Raw genomic sequence first — 19,225 nt, 5'->3', positions numbered from 1 at the left:
CTGTCTTGACCTGGACAGTACGGTGCAAACGTGCACCTCTCACTGCTCCCTTCACACACTGACCCCCTCTAACATGAAGACAGCATACACCTATGCCATTAGTGTGCCCATTTCCTGGAAACCCTATCTCAGACCGCCATATTAAACAGTGGCATTGCCACAGTATACATACACTTTAACTCCGTAACTACTCAGATACACACTGGTAGTTTACTGTGTCATCTTCTCTCCAGTATGTCTAGCTCCAGTCAGTATATTTCTAGACTGCAACTTTATTTCTCTACTGTTCTAAAAAAAAAAATTATGCTTTGAGATTGTGGGGAGCATTTAGAAATCTACTTGCTGAGGCACTTTTGCATCCAGGCCTCATGAAAATGTCTAAACCAGTAGCATGCTATCGGCTGTTTCAGGGTCACAAGAGAACAAAAAAAAATGTACACCCATGATTCAAAAAGAGAAGTATAGACAAAAAAATGTTGGCCATACTTCTCTGTTAAATGGTAACAAAAATAGGGACATTTATCTGTAAACACCGTTCTAGACTAATATGTCCAGAAAACAAAAAAGAAAATATTTGGACAGCCACACTCCTGGAAAAGATTCCTGAATTGTCCTTTAATGGTAAAATGGAATACACTACAATGCACAGCAAAAAGGTGAAAACGGGATACACAGCTGACGTTTCGCACTGATACTCAGTGCTTACTCATAGCTGTGTATGTGTCTTAATGTAAATCCAAGGCCTAAATGTGCTTGCAATATTGTACAGAAGTTTAACCACTTAAGGACCCGCTCATGTACATATACGTCCTGTTTTTAAAGATAGATATCTCGGTAACGGCAGCAGCTGCTGCCACAACCGAGATATCCATCTTTTCCTTGAGCGATCCTGTAAACGATAACGGTGGCCTCTGCGGCGCATTTGCCGCGAGATCACCGTTATCGGCGGTGGGAGAGGGACTCCCACCGCTCTCCCGTGCCCTCCGCCGCTTACCAGGGCCGTCGGCAGCTGCGGAGGCGATCGGGTCCTCTCTCCTGCGTGCTGTGGATGCGAGTGAGGGCAAGATGGCCCCCACCCATCCCCATAGCAGAGCGGAAGTGACGTCAAAACGTCACTTCCGCCCATGCTTCTTAAAGCAATATTTTCTTGTCATTTTTTCAAATGACAATTTGTTTTTTTTTTTTTTTTTTGCATTTAAGTCAAAATATGAGATCTGAGGTCTTTTTGACCCCAGATCTCATATTTAAGAGGACCTGTCATGCCTTTTTCTATTACAAGGGATGTTTACATTCCTTGTAATGGGAATAAAAGTGATCCATTTTTTTTTCAGTGTAAAAATTAATAAAATAAATAAATAAAAATAAATAAGAAAAAAAATAAAATAATTTAAAGCGCACCGTCCCGACAAGTTTGCGCACAGAATCGAACTCATACGTGAGTAGCGCCCGCATATGAAAACGGTGTTCAAACCGCACAAGTGAGGTATTGATGCGATTGTTAGAGCAAGAGCAGTAATTCTAGCCCTAGACCTCCTCTGTAGCTCAAAAGATGCAACCTATAGAATGTTTTAAACGTCGCTGGCTCTGCATGATCGGCTTTTTTCGGAAACGCCGTGACTCGTGCACGCCTACGCAATACGGGGGGGGGGTCTTATCCGCCGGGGGGAACGGACGTCAATCATCGGGGCGACCTTCCAGATGACAATCCTCGGCAGAGAAACGCCTACTCCCGCGGGCAGAAGTCCCGGAAGCCCGATCGATAAGAGAGATTACAAGGTACGTACAGCCTAAAAAATAAAAATTGCAGACTGTGCTTGTTACAAGTATAAGGAAGTTGGTCTGATAGAAATGTTTTTAGGGTGAACCTCCGCTTTAAGTAATTTCCTAGCAAAAAAAAATGTTTTAGTCTTGTAAACACCAAATCTGAAAAACAGCCAAGGTCCTTAAGTGGTTAAATAGCCATTTAGTGATGCATGTTCAGGCTTGGTGAAATGCACATTTGTTGAGAGTTCTGCAATGACTGGGCATATTGTCAATAACATTTTTGGGAATACACAGAAGAATGACTTCTGTGTCTTTCCTATGAGTTAGTAATCAAAAGATTTAGCACAGTGTGCAAGAGAATTCTTTTCCTGATTTGGACACAGTAGATGTGACATTCTTTCAGCCTGGAAGATCACCCATTAATTCTAGACAGGAGCTTAGATTTTCACATTCGCAAGAGCAAGAACAATATTAAAGATTTCTACATTTCCTTTCTTTGGTGGACAAAATAAAAAAAATAACTACAAACATTCTTACTTTAACAATGTGTACAGAATGTATTGTTGATGTAATTTTAACTGCATCTAAGCATATTGGTAGTATTTAACTATTTTACCAAACACGATTGTTCGATATTCCTGTGAAATGGTTACACATTTTTTTTTTATCACCCTTCACAGACGTAAACATCAAATAATTAAATGTTGAAACGCACTTTGTCATATCTAGAAAGTAGCATAAATCAAATAAAAAACTTCAAATTAAGCTGCATAACACCACAAGCAATAAGTGAACATGTGGGTTCACTGTACCTACTGTTATAGCTTTGGGTTCATAAAGCAGGACCAACCAGTGCCTGTTCATCTGTGCAGTTTATCTTCACAGTTTTTAGGTGATCCCCAAGACTCCAGCACCCTTTTAGGCTAGGTTCACACTGGTGAGATTCGGTAAACCCTGCGAATCCAGTGCGGGTTCCCACGTCACACCTGCCCTCCAGGGGGTTCACACTGCCCTATGAAAACCCGCTTGGAGTGTCAATACAAAGTTAATGACACCCCCAGATTGGTTCGCATATTGCAGTGCGAACTGTCAATTCGGACAGGAATCCGATCCGATTCTGGTGCGGACAAAAAAAAGCATCCTGCACCATTTTGGTCCAAATGCGAAGCAAATTCAGCCATACAATCCGTATGGCTGAGATTGCATCGCACAGACAACGCATGTGATCTGCACAACAGTGCGGTGTGAATCACATGCCATGTCTGTGACCGCACTGGTGTGAACCGGCACTTAAATAAATATCAATTACTCAACTTCCTGTCCAATGACTGATCTGTCTTCTCCTGCCCTCATAACTTCATGGTGGACTCAAATGCATTGGTTGGCCTCAAAAGGTAATGGGAAGGTGCAGGGGCAAGGGAAGGTGAGTTGTTTATTGACCAGGAAAATGTGTGGTTGATCATTAATAATGAAATTCCAAGGTTTTGGGGTCCCTGAGCAATCCAGAGATGAACTAAGCTACAGAGCAGACACCTTTGGGTGCTTACTTTGTAGCTCTCACCCCACCTTATAAGAAAATATTTTCCTACAGGTTTTCTTTAAAGTTGTTGTAAACCCTTACATATACCCAGTGAAGTGACTGGCCTCAGGTGATACATAAAGATGAAACAAATCCTCCTATGTAAGTTGTAAAGGTATGTCTGCAACCATCTCTTCTCTACATAGATTTAAAATCCAGAATTCATGCAGCTTTTCTGAGCTTCCAGAGGCAGGGGACAGGTATCTGATGCTGCATGCTGCACAGCTCAGAGAGAGAAGAGTGTAAGAGGGAAATCTGAGACCTAAGTGGTGGGGGGCACACCCTCCTCTACACCGTTGCATGCAGGAACATGCACAGCTAAGGCTGTCAATTACAGGCTGTGTGCTGGAGCTCCCTTCCCCTCTTCCCCTCAATCCCTTGGACTCAGTACAGCCTGACTGAAATGACTTGCGCAAATAGCGGAGGAGTGAGACTGTAGACAGACATCACACTCAGTGCTTGGATTGTGGCAGGTACACACTATAGAAGGCTATGCTTTGTTAAATTTTCATGTCAGAGGTTGCAAGGGTTTTTAAGAGATTTGGAAAAAAAGTTTTTTGTTTTTGGGAGAGTCTTCAGAGATTTGAAAGCTCAAATTTTGCTTTTTTTTTTATTATTATTATTCAGTGTGTTTTTTTTTTTATTAGTTTTATGGTATTTTTTCTTAATTTTTTATTACTGTTTGTGTCCTTTTTGAGAATATTTACTCTCTCACTTTTTGTCAAATTTATTTATGTGACTATATAAACTTCCCATGCTTCTCCTGGGCCTATCTAGCTCCGAACACTAAGTGAATTTTTTTATTTTTTTTGCCATGAACAGATAATAAATCAATTTGGTTTCTTATCCTATGTTTTTGTAGTAAAATAGGAACGTTTTAAAATCTCGGTCAGGTTTTCATTGTTGCCATAATCTAAATATAACTAATAAGTCCATTTAGCACCAGAGAATGACCTGGTTTTCTAGTGAGAGATTTCTCAAATGTACTAAAAGTGGGAAAAATTTACTTATATCTGAAGACAATATGAAAAGTAAATAAAAACATTGCGCATCGAGTTGCTCAGATAAGCACCTTTTTAATGGCTAAAAATGTATACGAAATGAGCTTGCAAAGCGACGGCTTGATCAGACCTATCAACAGGCAACAAATCCCTTCACGTATTCGGTCACATAAGCAGCAACTCGTCCAGAATGAATTGCCACAATGGGGTCAGAGCTGGCAGTCTTGAAAAGAGTACAGCCACTGACGTGTTCTGACACTGGAGTGAAGATGAGGAGGTACTTGCATTAAACGGATTTCAAGAGTGCAGTTTATATAACACTTTTGCATTCTTTTGGGGTATATTTGTTTAATATGGCACTGAGGTCTGTACTATTCCATGTACTGTACCTTTTATTTATAACTCTTTATTTTCCCATCTGATTTTAAATTTGCATTTAAATTGTCCTTTTATTTATCATGAATTAAGTATTAATGCTTTTGCATAGAAATGCGCTTATTCATTTTCATTATTAACACTGATGCATATCAATGATCTCCAGCTCTGTTGCTCCTCCCCGCCCCTTGGCATAATTAGCTATGTTCTTTAATAATCGCTGTGTGTGTGTATGTGTGTATATATGTACAGTTGCAATAAAAAGTATATGAACCCTTTTGCAATGATATGGATTTTTGCACAAATTGGTCATAAAATGTGATCTGATCTTGCTCTAAGTCACAACAATAGACAATCAAAGTCTGCTTAAACTAATAACACGCAAATAATTAAATGTTACCATGTTTTTATTGAACACACCATGTAAACATACACAGTGCAGGTGGAAAAAGTATGTGAACCCTTGGATTTAATAACGGGTTGAACCTCCTTTGGCAGCAGTAACTTCAACCAAACGTTTCCTGTAGTTGCAGATCAGACGTGCACATCGGTCAGGAGTAATTCTTGACCATTCCTCTTTACAGAACTGTTTCAGTTCAGCAATATTTTTGGGATGTCTGGTGTGAATCGCTTTCTTAAGGTCATGCCACAGCATCTCAATCGAGTTGAGGTCAGGACTCTGGGCCACTCCAGAAGGCGTATTTTCTTCTGTTTAAGCCATTCTGTTGTTGATTTACTTCTATGCTTTGGGTCGTTGCCCTGTTGCAACACCCATCTTCTGTTGAGCTTCAGCTGGTGGACAGATGGCCTTAAGTTCTCCTGCAAAATGTCTTGATAAACTTGAGAATTCATTTTTCCTTTGATGATAGCAATCTGTCCAGGCCCTCACGCAGCAAAGCAGCCCCAAACCATGATGCCCCCACCACCATACTTCACAGTTGGGATGAGGTTTTGATGTTAGTGTGCTGTGCCTCTTTTTCTCCACACATAGTGTTGTGTGTTTCTTCCAAACAACTCAACTTTGGTTTCATCTGTCCACAGAATATTTTGCCAGTACTGCTGTGGAACATCCAGGTGCTCTTGTGCAAACTGTAAATGTGCAGCAATGTTTTTTTTGGACAGCAGTGGCTTCCTCTGTGGTATCCTCGGATGAAATCCATTCTTGTTTAGTGTTTTACGTATCATAGATTCACTAACAGGGATGTTAGCATATGCCAGAGACTTTTGTAAGTCTTTAGCTGGCACTCTAGGATTCTTCTTCGCCTCATTGAGCAGTCTGCGCTGTGCTCTTGCAGTCATCTTTACAGGACGGCCGCTCCTAGGGAGAGTAGCAGCAGTGCTGAACTGTCTCCATTCATAGACAATTTGTCTTACCGTGGACTGATGAACAGCAAGGCTTTTGTAGATCCTTTTATATCCCTTTCCAGCTTAATGCAAGTCAACAATTCTTAACCGTAGGTCTTCTGAGAGCTCTTTTGTGCGAGGCATCATTCACATCAGGCAATGCTTCTTGTGAAAAGCAAACCCAGAACTGGTGTGTGTTTTTTATAGGGCAGAACAGCTGTAAACAACACATCCAATCTCATCTCATTGATTGGCCTCCAGTTGGCTGACACCTCACTCCAATTAGCTCTTGGAGATGTCATTAGTCTAGGGATTCACATACTTTTTCTACCTGCACTGTGAATATTTACATGGTTTGTTCAATAAAAACATGGTAGCATTTAATTAATTGTGTGTCGTTAGTTTAAGCAGACTGTGATTGTCTATTATTATGACTTAGATGAAGATCAGATCACATTTTATGACCAACTTGTGCAGAAATCCATATCATTCCAAATGGGTTCACATACTTTTTATTGCAACTGTATGTGTGTGTGTGTATATATATATATATATATATATATATGTATGTATGTATGTATGTGTGTGATATATATATATATATATATATATATATATATATATATATATATATATATATATATATATATATATATATATATATATATATGTATATGTATGTATGTATGTATGTGTGTGTGTGACAGGAAGTCATGTAAATCTGTGGGTGTTGTCACAGACGGGAGATACATTTCTGCCTTGTTTAGACAATATACTAATTATCAGGTGTCGGCTGCAGAAGTAGCCAAAAAGGTTTAAGGGCGTTGGAAAACTTCAGCTGTTCAGAATGAGGCAATTGAGGCCTCTATAAGTAATCCAGAGGATGACTACTGATTGCTGCATCCTGAGGCTTTTTGAGTGAAGGAGAGCAGTGAACAGAAATACTTCTGAAGAGGTGAGGTGCTGTTGATTTTTCTGTGTGATAAAAATCAAAAGACTATTTGTTTTTCTGCTGTATGACCAGCAGTGTCTGCTCAGCAGTAGGCTGTGCCAGACTCCATAGATGGGGTGTCTACCTTCACCACACAGGAACCTAAGTGGCCAGGGTTTATTTTATGTTTGATTTTGTTTATGCTGTTTGGATGCTTGCACTTGTTTCCAGCAAGATGGAAGAATAAACCAAATTCTTTGTTTTCAACCGTCTTCGGCTGTTTCTCTGTATCGTTCAGTGTGTAGTGAACCCATCCAGGGGGTCACACACCCCCGCTACCGAGCTAACCCCTTACAATATATATATATACAGTACAGTTTGGACACACCTTCTCATTCAAAGAGTTTTCTTTATTTTCATGACTATGAAAATTGTAGATTCACACTGAAGGCATCAAAACTATGAATTAACACATGTGGAATTATACATAACAAAAAAGTGTGAAACAACTGAAAATATATTTCATATTCTAGGTTCTTCAAAGTAGCCACCTTTTGCAGCAGACACATCTCTAGAACTGTTAAGAGGAGACTGTGTGAATCAGGCCTTCATTGTAGAATATCTGCTAGGAAACCACTGCTAAAGAAAGGCAACAAGCAGAAGAGACTTGTTTGGGCTAAAGAACACAAGGAATGGACATTAGACCAGTGGAAATCTGTGCTTTGGTCCAAACTTGAGATCTTTGGTTCCAACCCCCGTGTCTTTGTGCGACGCAGAAAAGGTGAACGGATGGACTCTACATGCCTGGTTCCCACCGTGAAGCATGGAGGAGGTGTGATGGTGTGGGGGTGCTTTGCTGGTGACACTGTTGGGGATTTATTCAAAATTGAAGGCATACTGAACCAGCATGGCTACCACAGCATCTTGCAGCGGCATGCTATTCCATCCGGTTTGCGTTTAGTTGGACCATCATTTATTTTTCAACAGGACAATGACCCCAAACGCACCTCCAGGCTGTGTAAGGGCTATTTGACCAAGAAGGAGAGTGATGGGGTACTGCGCCAGGTGACTACCTCTTGAAGCTCATCAAGAGAATGCCAAGAGTGTGCCAAGCAGTAATCAAAGCAAAAGGTGGCTACTTTGAAGAACCTAGAATATGAAATATATTTTCAGTTGTTTCACATTTTTTTGTTATGTATAATTCCACATGTGTTAATTCATAGCTTTGAAGCCTTCAGTGTGAATCTACAATTTTCATAGTCATGAAAATAAAGAAAACTCTTTGAATGAGAATGTCAGTCCAAACTTTTGGTCTGTACTATATATATATATATTATATATATATATATATATATATATATATATATATATATATATATATATATATATATATATATATATATATATATATATATATATATATATATATATATAATTTTTTTTTATTTTTTTCAATGCTGTACAGTGTTTTGTCCCAGCCTATGAGTCGTTTTGACTGCTCTCTGTGCTGGAGTTTGACAGCTCCAGTTTTTGGTTTACATGATGGTTTAATTTTCGGGCCCAACTTGAGAGTCCCCTTCTTGCTGACACCAGAGACTGCAGAGTTTGGTGGTAATTCCCTGTCTTTTGGAGTCTGATGGAGGGGCAGGTCTCCAAAAGATGTCAATGGCGGTGTTGACTGCAAGCTTGGTTCCTATTGTGGTCATTTATTCTGAGCATGTTGCTGGTTTCATTTCTTCTCCTTTAAAGTGAACTTAAAGGTATTGTTTTATTTTTTTTTAAATAACAAACATGTTATACTTACAAGCTCTGTGAAATGGATTTTCAGCCCCGATCCGCCTCTTCTCAGGTTCCCCGCCAGCTCTCCTGGCCCCTTCTTTTATCGGAGTGCCCCCTTAGCAAGCAGCTTGCTATGGAGTCACTTGTGTATGCTCACTCCCGAGCCACACTCTGTGTTTTATAAGTTTTACAAAACAGGGCTGATCCCGCCTCGCTGGCTGTGATTGACAGCAACGGGAGCCAATAGATCTCAGCCAATGAGGAGACAGAGACCCGGGAGAGCAGCTGCTCTCATGCACATCATTGGATAGCTATTTGGGGGGGGGGCTGCGTGGGGAGCTGCATACTGATGTTTTTTTACCTACATGCATAGAATGCTTGCAGGTAAAGAATCTTAAGCTTTTAGAACCATATTTAATTGCACTGCTTTGGGCTGGCCCAAAGATCTCGGTTGTAACTAATCCTGTGTTCTTGATGGATGATTAAGTAAACAGGATGTTTGTACTGGCCATGAAATCCTTTTCATGAAGTTTATCAAGGGAGACGAGTCCCACCTCTCTGTGTTTATGATCTTGTAATAACGCTTTTCTAAAAGCTGAAGCAGAGCGGAAGGGGTTATACTTGGTTGAGCAATGAGCAATCGGCAGTATAACCCAGTAGCCTCAGATTAAACTGATGTTGGGTCCATTTTTGGAAAAAGGTTTTACAGTGAGAACAAATATTTTGTTATAAATAAATCTGAAAATTAAGCAACTTACCCTCTAAAGAAACATATGCAATAATGCAACTGCCATTTAGAGGATATTTTGGGGCTGCCACCATCCTGTTGAATGGGAAATAAACTTACAGTAAGTAATTAAAACATTTAGTTATGCCGTTATCTAGCAGTTTGTTTTTGTTACTGTAGCACAAATATGTATTTAAAAAAGTTCATGAATTTTGTGAAGAGCCTGTCAGGAAAATATTTTATCATTAAATATTAAAATTCTTTAGGAAGACTCGCTTGTGAAATCTTTTAGTTAAATTTTAGTTATTGATTTATATTCTGAAACGTAAATACATTTTACATTTGTCAGTAACTGGCTCATTTTAAACTGCTTATAAGGAATAATTGAGCCACCTTTCATAGCAGGATTCATTTTCCTCTGAATAAGTGCTTATAAATTATTCACTGTGTAAATGTTCCCAAGGCCGTTTATTAGCGTTCTGCAGCTTTTGTCATTCATTAGAGTTTATAATGCTTTGAGATCCATTGTTTTTCCTGTGATGTGTGTGTACCAAGCTGATGTTCCTAAACTCTTGTTTTAGGCATAATTTATCACTATGACCTGACCAAAGGTACAGAAGAGCCAAAAGTTTTCCGGGAAGTTACTGTCAAAGGTTTTGATCCATCGGACTACCAGACCGTACAGGTGATTAAAATCTTCTTTGTACATTTGCATAAAGAAATATCTCATCTTTGTTCTGACTTATGGTCCTTTGAAGCATCAGTAGCTCTGTTTTGATTAATGTGTCTCCTGGTTAGAGGTACGTAATCTGTCTCAATGTGGGAAGACAGCTGACTGCATATCCTGATCTGCCTGTTCATATTACGTGGGCCAGCTATTCTCTCAAGTCCTGTCACTTCTGAGGAACACAGTGTGATGATGGTTATAATGACACCTGTCAACTCTGCTCAAGCCACAGAGCTAATAGATCAATGAGTAAGTGTCATAAGGACATGACTTCTACTATGACACAGTCTGAGCATGAAAGAGGATGAAAGTCAAGTGTTTCTTTACAGGCCTTTATCCTGATATTTACATTTTTAATAGATCTGTGTTTAGCAAAAAGGCACCGCTAAATATCAGACATGTTTTAACCTTCCCTGTTTTATTAGTGCCATTTTAAAATAGTTTTTGAGTCATTCATACTCTCTGGTACACCAGTATTCCTGTGATGTAGGCTCTCGGCAAACATCCTTGCAAAGATAACAGAAAAGTGACTGAGACAATCAGAATGGCTACAGCTACTTCATAGACGGCAATAATCGGTTGCCTACCTTTGGGTTTATAATTGTGGCTTTGGTCAAGAATAAAATGTAGCATTGGTGTTGTGGCTAGTGATAAGCATGCGGTAGGGCTTGCAAAAAAAGTTTGTAACCTTTGGGTACTACGCATGTTGTTTAGAAAAGAACATTTGGGTGGAAAAAAAAAGCTAAATGTATACATATATACATTTTTAAGTTCTGCTATATCAAAGAAAAAAAAATGTAATTGGTTTAAAAAAAAAAAATTGGCATGCTCACACTTCTTGACCCATATAGTGATGGTAAGGAAAGCAACAAAAAACTCTTACACCGTCTATTCCAATTTGTTCCCAGAAGGAAAGAATTCCATTCGGACCCGTAAAGGCTACATTCACACAGGCAATTTAGGCTCTGAGCAGCTAGGTGAAGCAGCTGGCCCTGTTCACTATAATGACGTTGCAGGCAGAGGTTTGCACAGCCAGCGTCTACCTTAGGTGATCGCTGCTTGAACGCACACAGGCTGAAAATACTTTACCTCTGCACTGTTTCTCTATGGAGATTGGAAGCACCCTTATAATTTGTTTGCTTTCTCTAAATACTTGCTGTCGTATCTGTTTTGTGAGGATTTTGCTCTTAAATAGTAATTTCCCACTGTGGATCCAGCCATGTCTACCATATTGGTGGAGGGTGCAGCTACCTACGAAGGCTAAGTTTAGTTAAAAATAAAATCGCCCAAAAAAATGTAATCAACACAAGGAGGGCAGTACTAACATTTAATGAGATTTGTCCCTTGTGCTGTTGCCAGCTGACCTATTTGAAATCTTACATTTTCTGACCCCCGACCCCCCCCCCCCCATGCACACATATACACACACACATACACATGCATTGGTAATCCACTAACACTGCCAAGGTTAATGTAGACAATGGACCGGTCATAGGCACTTATCAAGAGTACCAACTATGCCCACCCTTTCTGCCTGGCTTCTCCATTCATAGAAACTGCTCTATAGCTTCTATCAATAAAAAGCGCTCTATGAATGGAGGGGACAAACCGTTCATTCATCCACCTGTCCTTCATTCATACAGCTCTTTTTTATTTATAGTGCAGCTTCTATAAATGGAGGGGATCGTCTATGCCCACTATATACCCTTTTCTGCTCTGTTCTCTCTGGCAGGTCCTTCTCTTCACCCGATTCTGGTTGTGACTTTTTCTTGTCAAACATGTCTGACTTGGTCAAAATCCCATCTAAAAATATCTATCCACTGTAGTTGATCTCTTGCTTGCGAATACGTGGAGCAGATAGTTGTGTATGTGGTACATTGACCTGGTACAACCTCTAGCCGACGCATCAGGGGAAATGCCAGACCATCTGCCAACTTTCAATCTTTCTTCTCGGTCACTGGATTTAACAGCATACATGTTGAAGCCTAGGCTTTTAAAGGACTAGAGCATCTGAGTCTTTGATTTCTATGATGCTCAATGTTAGGAAGCCCACTTCCTGCAAAGTATATGATAGGACATGAAAGGCATACTTCACTTGGTTTGACGTTTAACTCCAGGAGTTTTTTCATGGGATGAATCCTCTCCTTCCTGTAGCTGAGTCTGAACTAATGTTTGACTCTCAGCACCATCAAAGGAAATGCGCCTGTACTTTCCATTCTGTTTCAGAGATCATTGGCCTCTCTCTCTTTTATTAAGGCTTTTGGGCAAGGGGTCTGCCATGTGGCTCCCCAAACCTCTCTGTGCTTCAAAAATCACTGTTTGAACCCATTGGATCCATTTCCCTCCCCTTTTTTAGCTGGCCCAGAGGGTGGTTTTCCTTGTAGCTATAACCTCTGTAAGGTGAGTGTTTTAAATGTGGTTTTATCTGGCAATCCTTTTTGGTCCTGCATAGGGACTAGATGATGTGAGGGCGCAGGAGTTCCTTCCTGCCTAAGATAGTTTTGCCTTTCATCCTGAAGAGGAATCCCCAATTCAGCTGATTATTCTTCTCAGGGCTTTGGATCTTCCACACCGCTATCTTGGCTTAGGGATCCAGCTGCCACTTCCTTATGCTCAGACGGCCCCCTACTGTGCATGGTCAAGACAATGGCCTCCTTTGAGACTAGTATTTTAGCCTCTTGGGATGCGAGAAGGGGAACTGGGAGGAAGAACTTGGGGCAGGCTGAGGTGACATCATACTGAGGTGAGAAATGATGGAGTGGGTTACACCGAACAAAAGGAGGGAGGGGGTGTATTTATGGGGAACTTTCATGTACAGGAAAAAGTCCAAATTAACGAGATTGTTTTCCTGTCCCTTTGTCTGGCTCTGATTCATCAAAAATAAATTTCCTTCCATTGTCTGGATGTGGTTTGAGCTGTGCGAGTCTTGCCTCTCAGCAACTGCTTCTTTCAGAATGAACCCCCCCCCCCCCCCCAATATTTACCTGAGCCCTGTCTCGATCCGGCAATGTACTGGCTTTATTATCAATTTAAAATAAACAGGATTGAAATCCTTTAAAGAACAGCTCCACTTTTAGCTGACAGCCACGTAGAATCGGAAGCCACTTGACATGGTAAGACAAAGCCTTATTACCCATAGAACCCCTATTTTTGTAAAGCAAGGTAGGTACAAATGTACAATTTTGACAGATTTAGGGGAGCAACTGTTTTGCATATTAGCAGCACTCCCAGCTACAAAATTGTTAACTTGTAATATTTAGAGATTTGAACAACTCTGGCATTAGACACTAGAGATGTGCATATGTTAAGAAGAAAATGTAAAATACAGCTCCTTGGAGCCTATTCACACAGGGGCAACAAGACTTCTAGCACGACTTTGGGAGGCAACTTGGACACAACTTGAGTATGAATCATCAGGCAACTTCAAGTTACCTCCAGGACAATACAAGGCAACTTCAAGTCGTCTCCAGGAGAGGAGGCTTTCCAGTGGCCAATCAAACAACAATCAGCTCTGTGGGAGGGAGGGGTTTGCCTGAGAAATGTATGTTATCTTCCTGCATTGTTGCTTCAGTTAAGACAGTGATCTGACTTCTGAGGCGACTTTCATTGAAATCAATGGGTACAAGTTGCCTAGAAGTCGGATTGAAGTAGTATAGGAACCTTTTCTGAAGTCGGAGCGACTTCAGTAGTGTACATTAAGACGACTCCCATTCATTTTCTCGACCACGTGACTTGAAGTCGGATCCCAGGTCGCCCCAGTGTGAACCGGCTCTCAGAAGTAAGTGCCAAATGGTACCTTTTTAGTTCCATGTAAACCCCCTGTATGCACAATGAGAGTTAAACCAGACACTGCCAAAATGCTGACTTCTACTTGAGCTTGAAATTGAAGCTTTAGCACACCCTAGGCATTCTGCAGTGGAACTCGTATGCCTCATGGTTGGCTGCTAAAGTGTAACAGGCATTTTAGGATTCTGCTGATGCATGTTGAAACTGCAACTGGAAGCTCCAGTTAAAAGCTTTGTGCCCTTGGGTTCATGCTTCTGGCTACCCAGGAGATGCTTTCCATGGAAAAAATGCTGTACGTAGGCACCTTTTTGCTTAAGATTCTAAATTACTATGAAATACTTTTTTTTATGACAGATTCACTCCAAACTTTGCACTTCAAAAGCTGACTAAAGCGGCGTGATGAAAAGATTGGTAGACAGTGTCTGCATTTTCTAATTGTTTCTGTTACTGCTTTGTCTTCTAACAAACCCCAGGTGCATTTTAAACTGTAATGTTTGTGTTAAATTAAGTGATGTACTATTGTTTTGTATACAGAAAATGCTACATTTGATCAGAATTGATTTTCTGTGACTAAGGTGCCATTGTATATTCATATATTTTATATCTAGTTTTTATTATTAGGATTTAGGTCACGGCCAGCATAAAATATGTATTTTCAGCTTAACAGCATTTATTTTTATTTTAAATTGTCTTGTGCATATAGGCTAAATAGAATTAAAAAAGATGAAGTTACTTCTGTCAGGTAGCATACAAGTTAGTGTTTGTTTAAAGTTTATGTAAACCTAAAATGCCAAAAGCTGTTATTTGCTTCCTTTTTCAGAGTCGGATATATTTCAGACTTTCTAATTATTGCCTATGAAAGACTAAAAAATGGCGAGCCTGCCAGCAACCCTTCTTGTCTTGGGCTAACAACTCCAACCATGGGCTACAAATCTTATGGAAGAATTGTCAGCATGGGTTATTCTCTTGGGCCCTTATTGACAACAGGACATCATTGTCGGTTTGTGACATCACAGACTAGCAAAGCCCCTTCCCTGCATTGAATGGTTGACAGTGGTTTCCATTTTTATTATTTATACAACAACAGTTTCCAACTATGTAAAACAGAAAAAGTATACCCAGAGTACAATTTAGTGTAGTACACCTCCCTACTAGGTGCACCAAACCATATGTGTCCATCATAAAATCCCTGAAGACATCAGGTATCCCCCTCAGGCTAGATTTACACTAGTGCAGGCCATGCATCCTGCGTTTGCTCGGGCATGGCAGCCCATTCATTTGGATGGGCTGCTATGCCACATGAACCGCACGTGCATTCCACCTTTTTAAAAACATAGCCGCAGGGAAACCTTTTTGACCATGCGGTTTCCCTGTGGTTCCTGCACCCACAATCACGTTGCGGGCTGAGATGCGTGGAGCAGTGAGCAGTGCAATTCGGCAGCGGGTTCCCGCAACCGGAAACGCACATTACAAGCGTGAACCTATAGTAAGGTCGGGGAGTTCCATAACAGCTGTAAGCTGTTGCTCACAATGGCTGGCTACTGTTTCTTTACCACACCCTTCAGCCAGGCAAGCAGCACAGTGAGGCAATGCAATCACCAGATTGCTCTAATTATTTGGGCCACTGGTTTTACAGTAGTTATGGTGGTGTCCATGCTCTTAGAATCTCTTGATATGCTTTCCTGGTAATCTATACAAATGCTTTAATAGTGTATGTATACACATCCAGTCCATTTCACTAAAATCATTTTAAGCTGGCCACACACTAGTAACATTTTATTAGAATTTAAATTTAAAGAACGTTCATTCGATTTTATAATTGTTATGGGGTCAGATTAACAGTTGTTTTTGGCTGCAGATATAGGAAAATTCAAAGGGGCCGGATGACTTTTTTTTCCTAAACAAACTACCCGTAATATGTGAATGAGGTTTTTGTTTACGAAAGTCCATTCACTCCAAAAACGAATGTTAAAAGCAAGCTTTTTCTTAAAGTATTTTTGAATGTCAAGTCATTGAATGTACTGAAGATAATGAAGTTGAAACACAGAATATACGTGATCATGAATTATTTCATTTTTAAATCCCTTCTTGCCTAGTTTCCTGTTTCCTGGGCCATCCTCACTCCAGCAAATACAGCATTATCCTGCTGCAATCCGCTGTTCCACTTTTGCCTGCCCCCTGGGGACTTGCACCACCATCTTCTTTACTTACATCATCAGATGGCTGCTATCTTTCTTGGTTCTTGCAGCTGGCCCCTAATTACGAGCATGCACCACAGCATATCATCAGGGGGTTGGTTGCAAGACCAAGCAAGAGCTAACCAGCCACCTGATGACATGCATGGTCCTGTGCGGCACTGTAGAGACCCTCACGTCGGTATCCCAGAAGGCTGTGGGCAAGCGGGATGTCATTTTATTTCCTTAAGCAAGAATCCTGGAAGTACCGTATATACTCGAGTATAAGCCCAGTTTTTCAGTAAATTTTTTTTGTGCTGTAAATGCCCCCCTCGGCCTATATTAAAAAAAAAAATTTTTGGCGCCTGATCTCCCGGACTTTGGGGACCCAGTATCGGCTGCCCGTAGGTCCCCTGGACCGGTACACATGTAGCCCCACTCTTACTTTACAAGTGTGCAAAGTTTGTTGTCCAGGGGACCTACGGCCAGGGAGCACCGATTTTTTTTTTTTTTTTTTTTTTTTTTTTTTTTCAAAGCCATGCCCCCTTCCATAAACTCCCATGTTAAACGGTAATTTCTCCGGTAACTTTGGGGACCCAGTACTGGCCGGTCGTAGGTCCCCTGGACCCGGAACTTGGCACATATGTAGCCCCATTTCTCCTCTACAAGTGTGCAAAGTTTGTTGTCTGAGGGACCTACAGCTGGGGAGCACCGATTCTTCAAAACCCCTTCCATAGACTCCCATGTTAAACATCAGTCTAGTCATGGGCACAATGAGGCATGGACACAGTGAGGCATGCACATGGACACCCTAGGCTTATACTCAAGTCCAATACATTTTCCCAGTTTTTTTGTGGTAAAATTAGGTGCCTCGGCTTATATTCGGGTCGGCTTATACTCGAGTATATATAGGAATAAACTTTGTGCTAAAAAGTGTAAAAATATATGAATATAACAGACTGCTGCACTTTTAAAATAACTGAATACCGGAAAAAGAAATAGAAAATCTGAAAAAAAAAGGTTGCGAAGTCTGAAAATCAGTAAATGTATTCCCATCCAACTTAGCTTTGCGATATATCAATAAAAAAATTACAAAGTAAATGTATACACTTATATTTTCAAGGATTCTGATGTTGAAGTGGAATTTTACCCGTAACTATTTGATAAAAAATAATGTTCTTTAGCAAGGAACATGCCAGACATGGCGTGTGCTGTAAATTGTCTCCAGCATTGTTGTTGCTGGAGGCTGCTATTTTGCTGAAGCCCAGAGCTCCTGAGCAGCAGTACATCTTTATACTGTCAGCAGATTCATCTCAACATTTTCAGCACGGTGCTAAAAAATGGAGAGCAGCTGAGCCAGGTGCAGAGCAGGGTGAGATAGTGTATTACTAGATTTTAAACAGTATAGGCACTTATTTTAAATGTTTTATATAGCTATACCTGCGAAAGGGGCAAGCATGAAGTGATCTAATAGGACTTAATTTTTTGACTAAAGCTCCACTTTAAGACCCCATTCACACCTGGGCGTTTTGTAGCTTGAAGCCTGAAGCTACAAAACGCTGGAGGGGAAAAAAATCTATTATTCTCTATGGAGATGGTTCACATCTCCACTACAAAACGCCTGAAGCCAGAAGTTCAAAAACGCCTGAAGCTCAAACAAGTTCTGGGACTTTTTTTAGGCAGATTTGGGCGTTTTTCTGTTTTTAACATTGGTGACCCTAGACCTGTCCAAATTCGCTTCAAAACGTGGTAAAAAACTCTGCAAATATCGTGGCAAAACGCGGTAAAAAACGCTGCAAAATCGCAGCAAATCGCTACCCTCAGGTGTGAATGCATCCTAAGTTGTTGGGGGTGGTGAAGGACCGCTTTAAGACATGTATTCAACAAATTTACCCACTTGATAACTGGGCACATATACCCCCCTCCTGCCCAGGTGAAATTTCAGCTTCCGGCACTGCGTCGCTTTAACTGACAATTGCGCAGTCGTGCGACGTGGCTCCCAAACAAAATTGACGTCCTTTTTTCCCAACAAGTAGAGCTTTCTTTTGGTGGTATTTAATCACCTCTGCGGTTTTTATTTTTTGCGCTATAAACAAAATAAGATCGTAAATTTTGAAAAAAAAATCTATATAAACGCAATAAGCGACTGGTTTGCACAAAAGTTAGAGGGCCATATTCTGAGTAAAGTTACGATGGAGTAACTCAGGATACTCCATCGTAACTCCCTTTTTTGACCCGTGTATCTATGCTCCTGATTCTCAGAATCATTTTTGCATAGATACACTTAAGATCCGCCATCTGTAAGTCACTTACACTGGCGGATCTTAAATGCAATGACGCCGGCCGCCGCTAGATGGCATTTAAGTGAAGGATTCATTTGCGTATGCAAATGATCCTTCTACGCCGATTCACGAACGAGTTCGCGTCGCGTAACCGTCGCTAACGTCGTTTGCGTAAGCGGAAACTTACCCCTGCTATATGAGGGGTAAGTTTCCGCAAGTCTCGCGTAGGCCATGTTACGGATGGCGTCGGGTCCCCGTCGTGTTTTTTCGTCGGATACGTCGTTTACGTAAGTCGTTCTTGAATACGACTTTACGTCAATGACGCACACGTCGGCGTCATTGACGTTTTCCGCCGAGAACTGGAGCATGCGCACTGGGCTTTTTGCAGCCCGGCGCATGCCCAGTTCTTTTGTATCGGGGGCGCGCTTCATTTGAATAGAAGCCGCCCCCTTGGAGATCCGCCAGGCTACGCCGGGACACTTACACTCCGCTGTCCCAACTTATGGAGCAAGTGGTTGGGGAATACAACACCTGCTCCAGTAAGTTGGGACAGCGGAGTGTAAGTGCCCTAAGCGAAGCAGGCGGATATTTACTCAGAATATGGCCCATAGTGCCTACAAAATAGGGGACAGAATTATTATTATTATTTTTACTAGTAATGGCGGCTAACTGCGATATTTATTGGGACTGCGACATTATGGCATACACATCGGACACTTTTGATACATTTTTGGCACCATTCACATTTATACTGCG

The 19,225-nt window shown here is 40.9% G+C and overlaps 1 protein-coding gene across 1 annotated transcript in view; it reads left to right on the top strand.

The window, feature by feature from the left end:
- The window catches only part of LOC120937167 (prolyl endopeptidase), a 149,727-nt gene that overhangs the window by 83,634 nt on the left and 46,868 nt on the right, over window positions 1–19,225 (top strand). Inside the window, exon 10 of the mRNA XM_040350174.1 lies at window positions 10,082–10,185. Within this exon, the coding sequence (XP_040206108.1) occupies window positions 10,082–10,185 (104 nt within the window). The remainder of the gene's footprint in view (window positions 1–10,081; window positions 10,186–19,225) is intronic.

The sequence above is a fragment of the Rana temporaria genome, chromosome 4 (assembly GCF_905171775.1).
Source record: "Rana temporaria chromosome 4, aRanTem1.1, whole genome shotgun sequence".
In the NCBI taxonomy this organism is placed as follows: domain Eukaryota; kingdom Metazoa; phylum Chordata; class Amphibia; order Anura; family Ranidae; genus Rana; species Rana temporaria.
The sequence above is the reverse complement of the archived record's forward strand: the minus strand, read 5'-3'. Positions and strand labels throughout refer to the sequence as shown.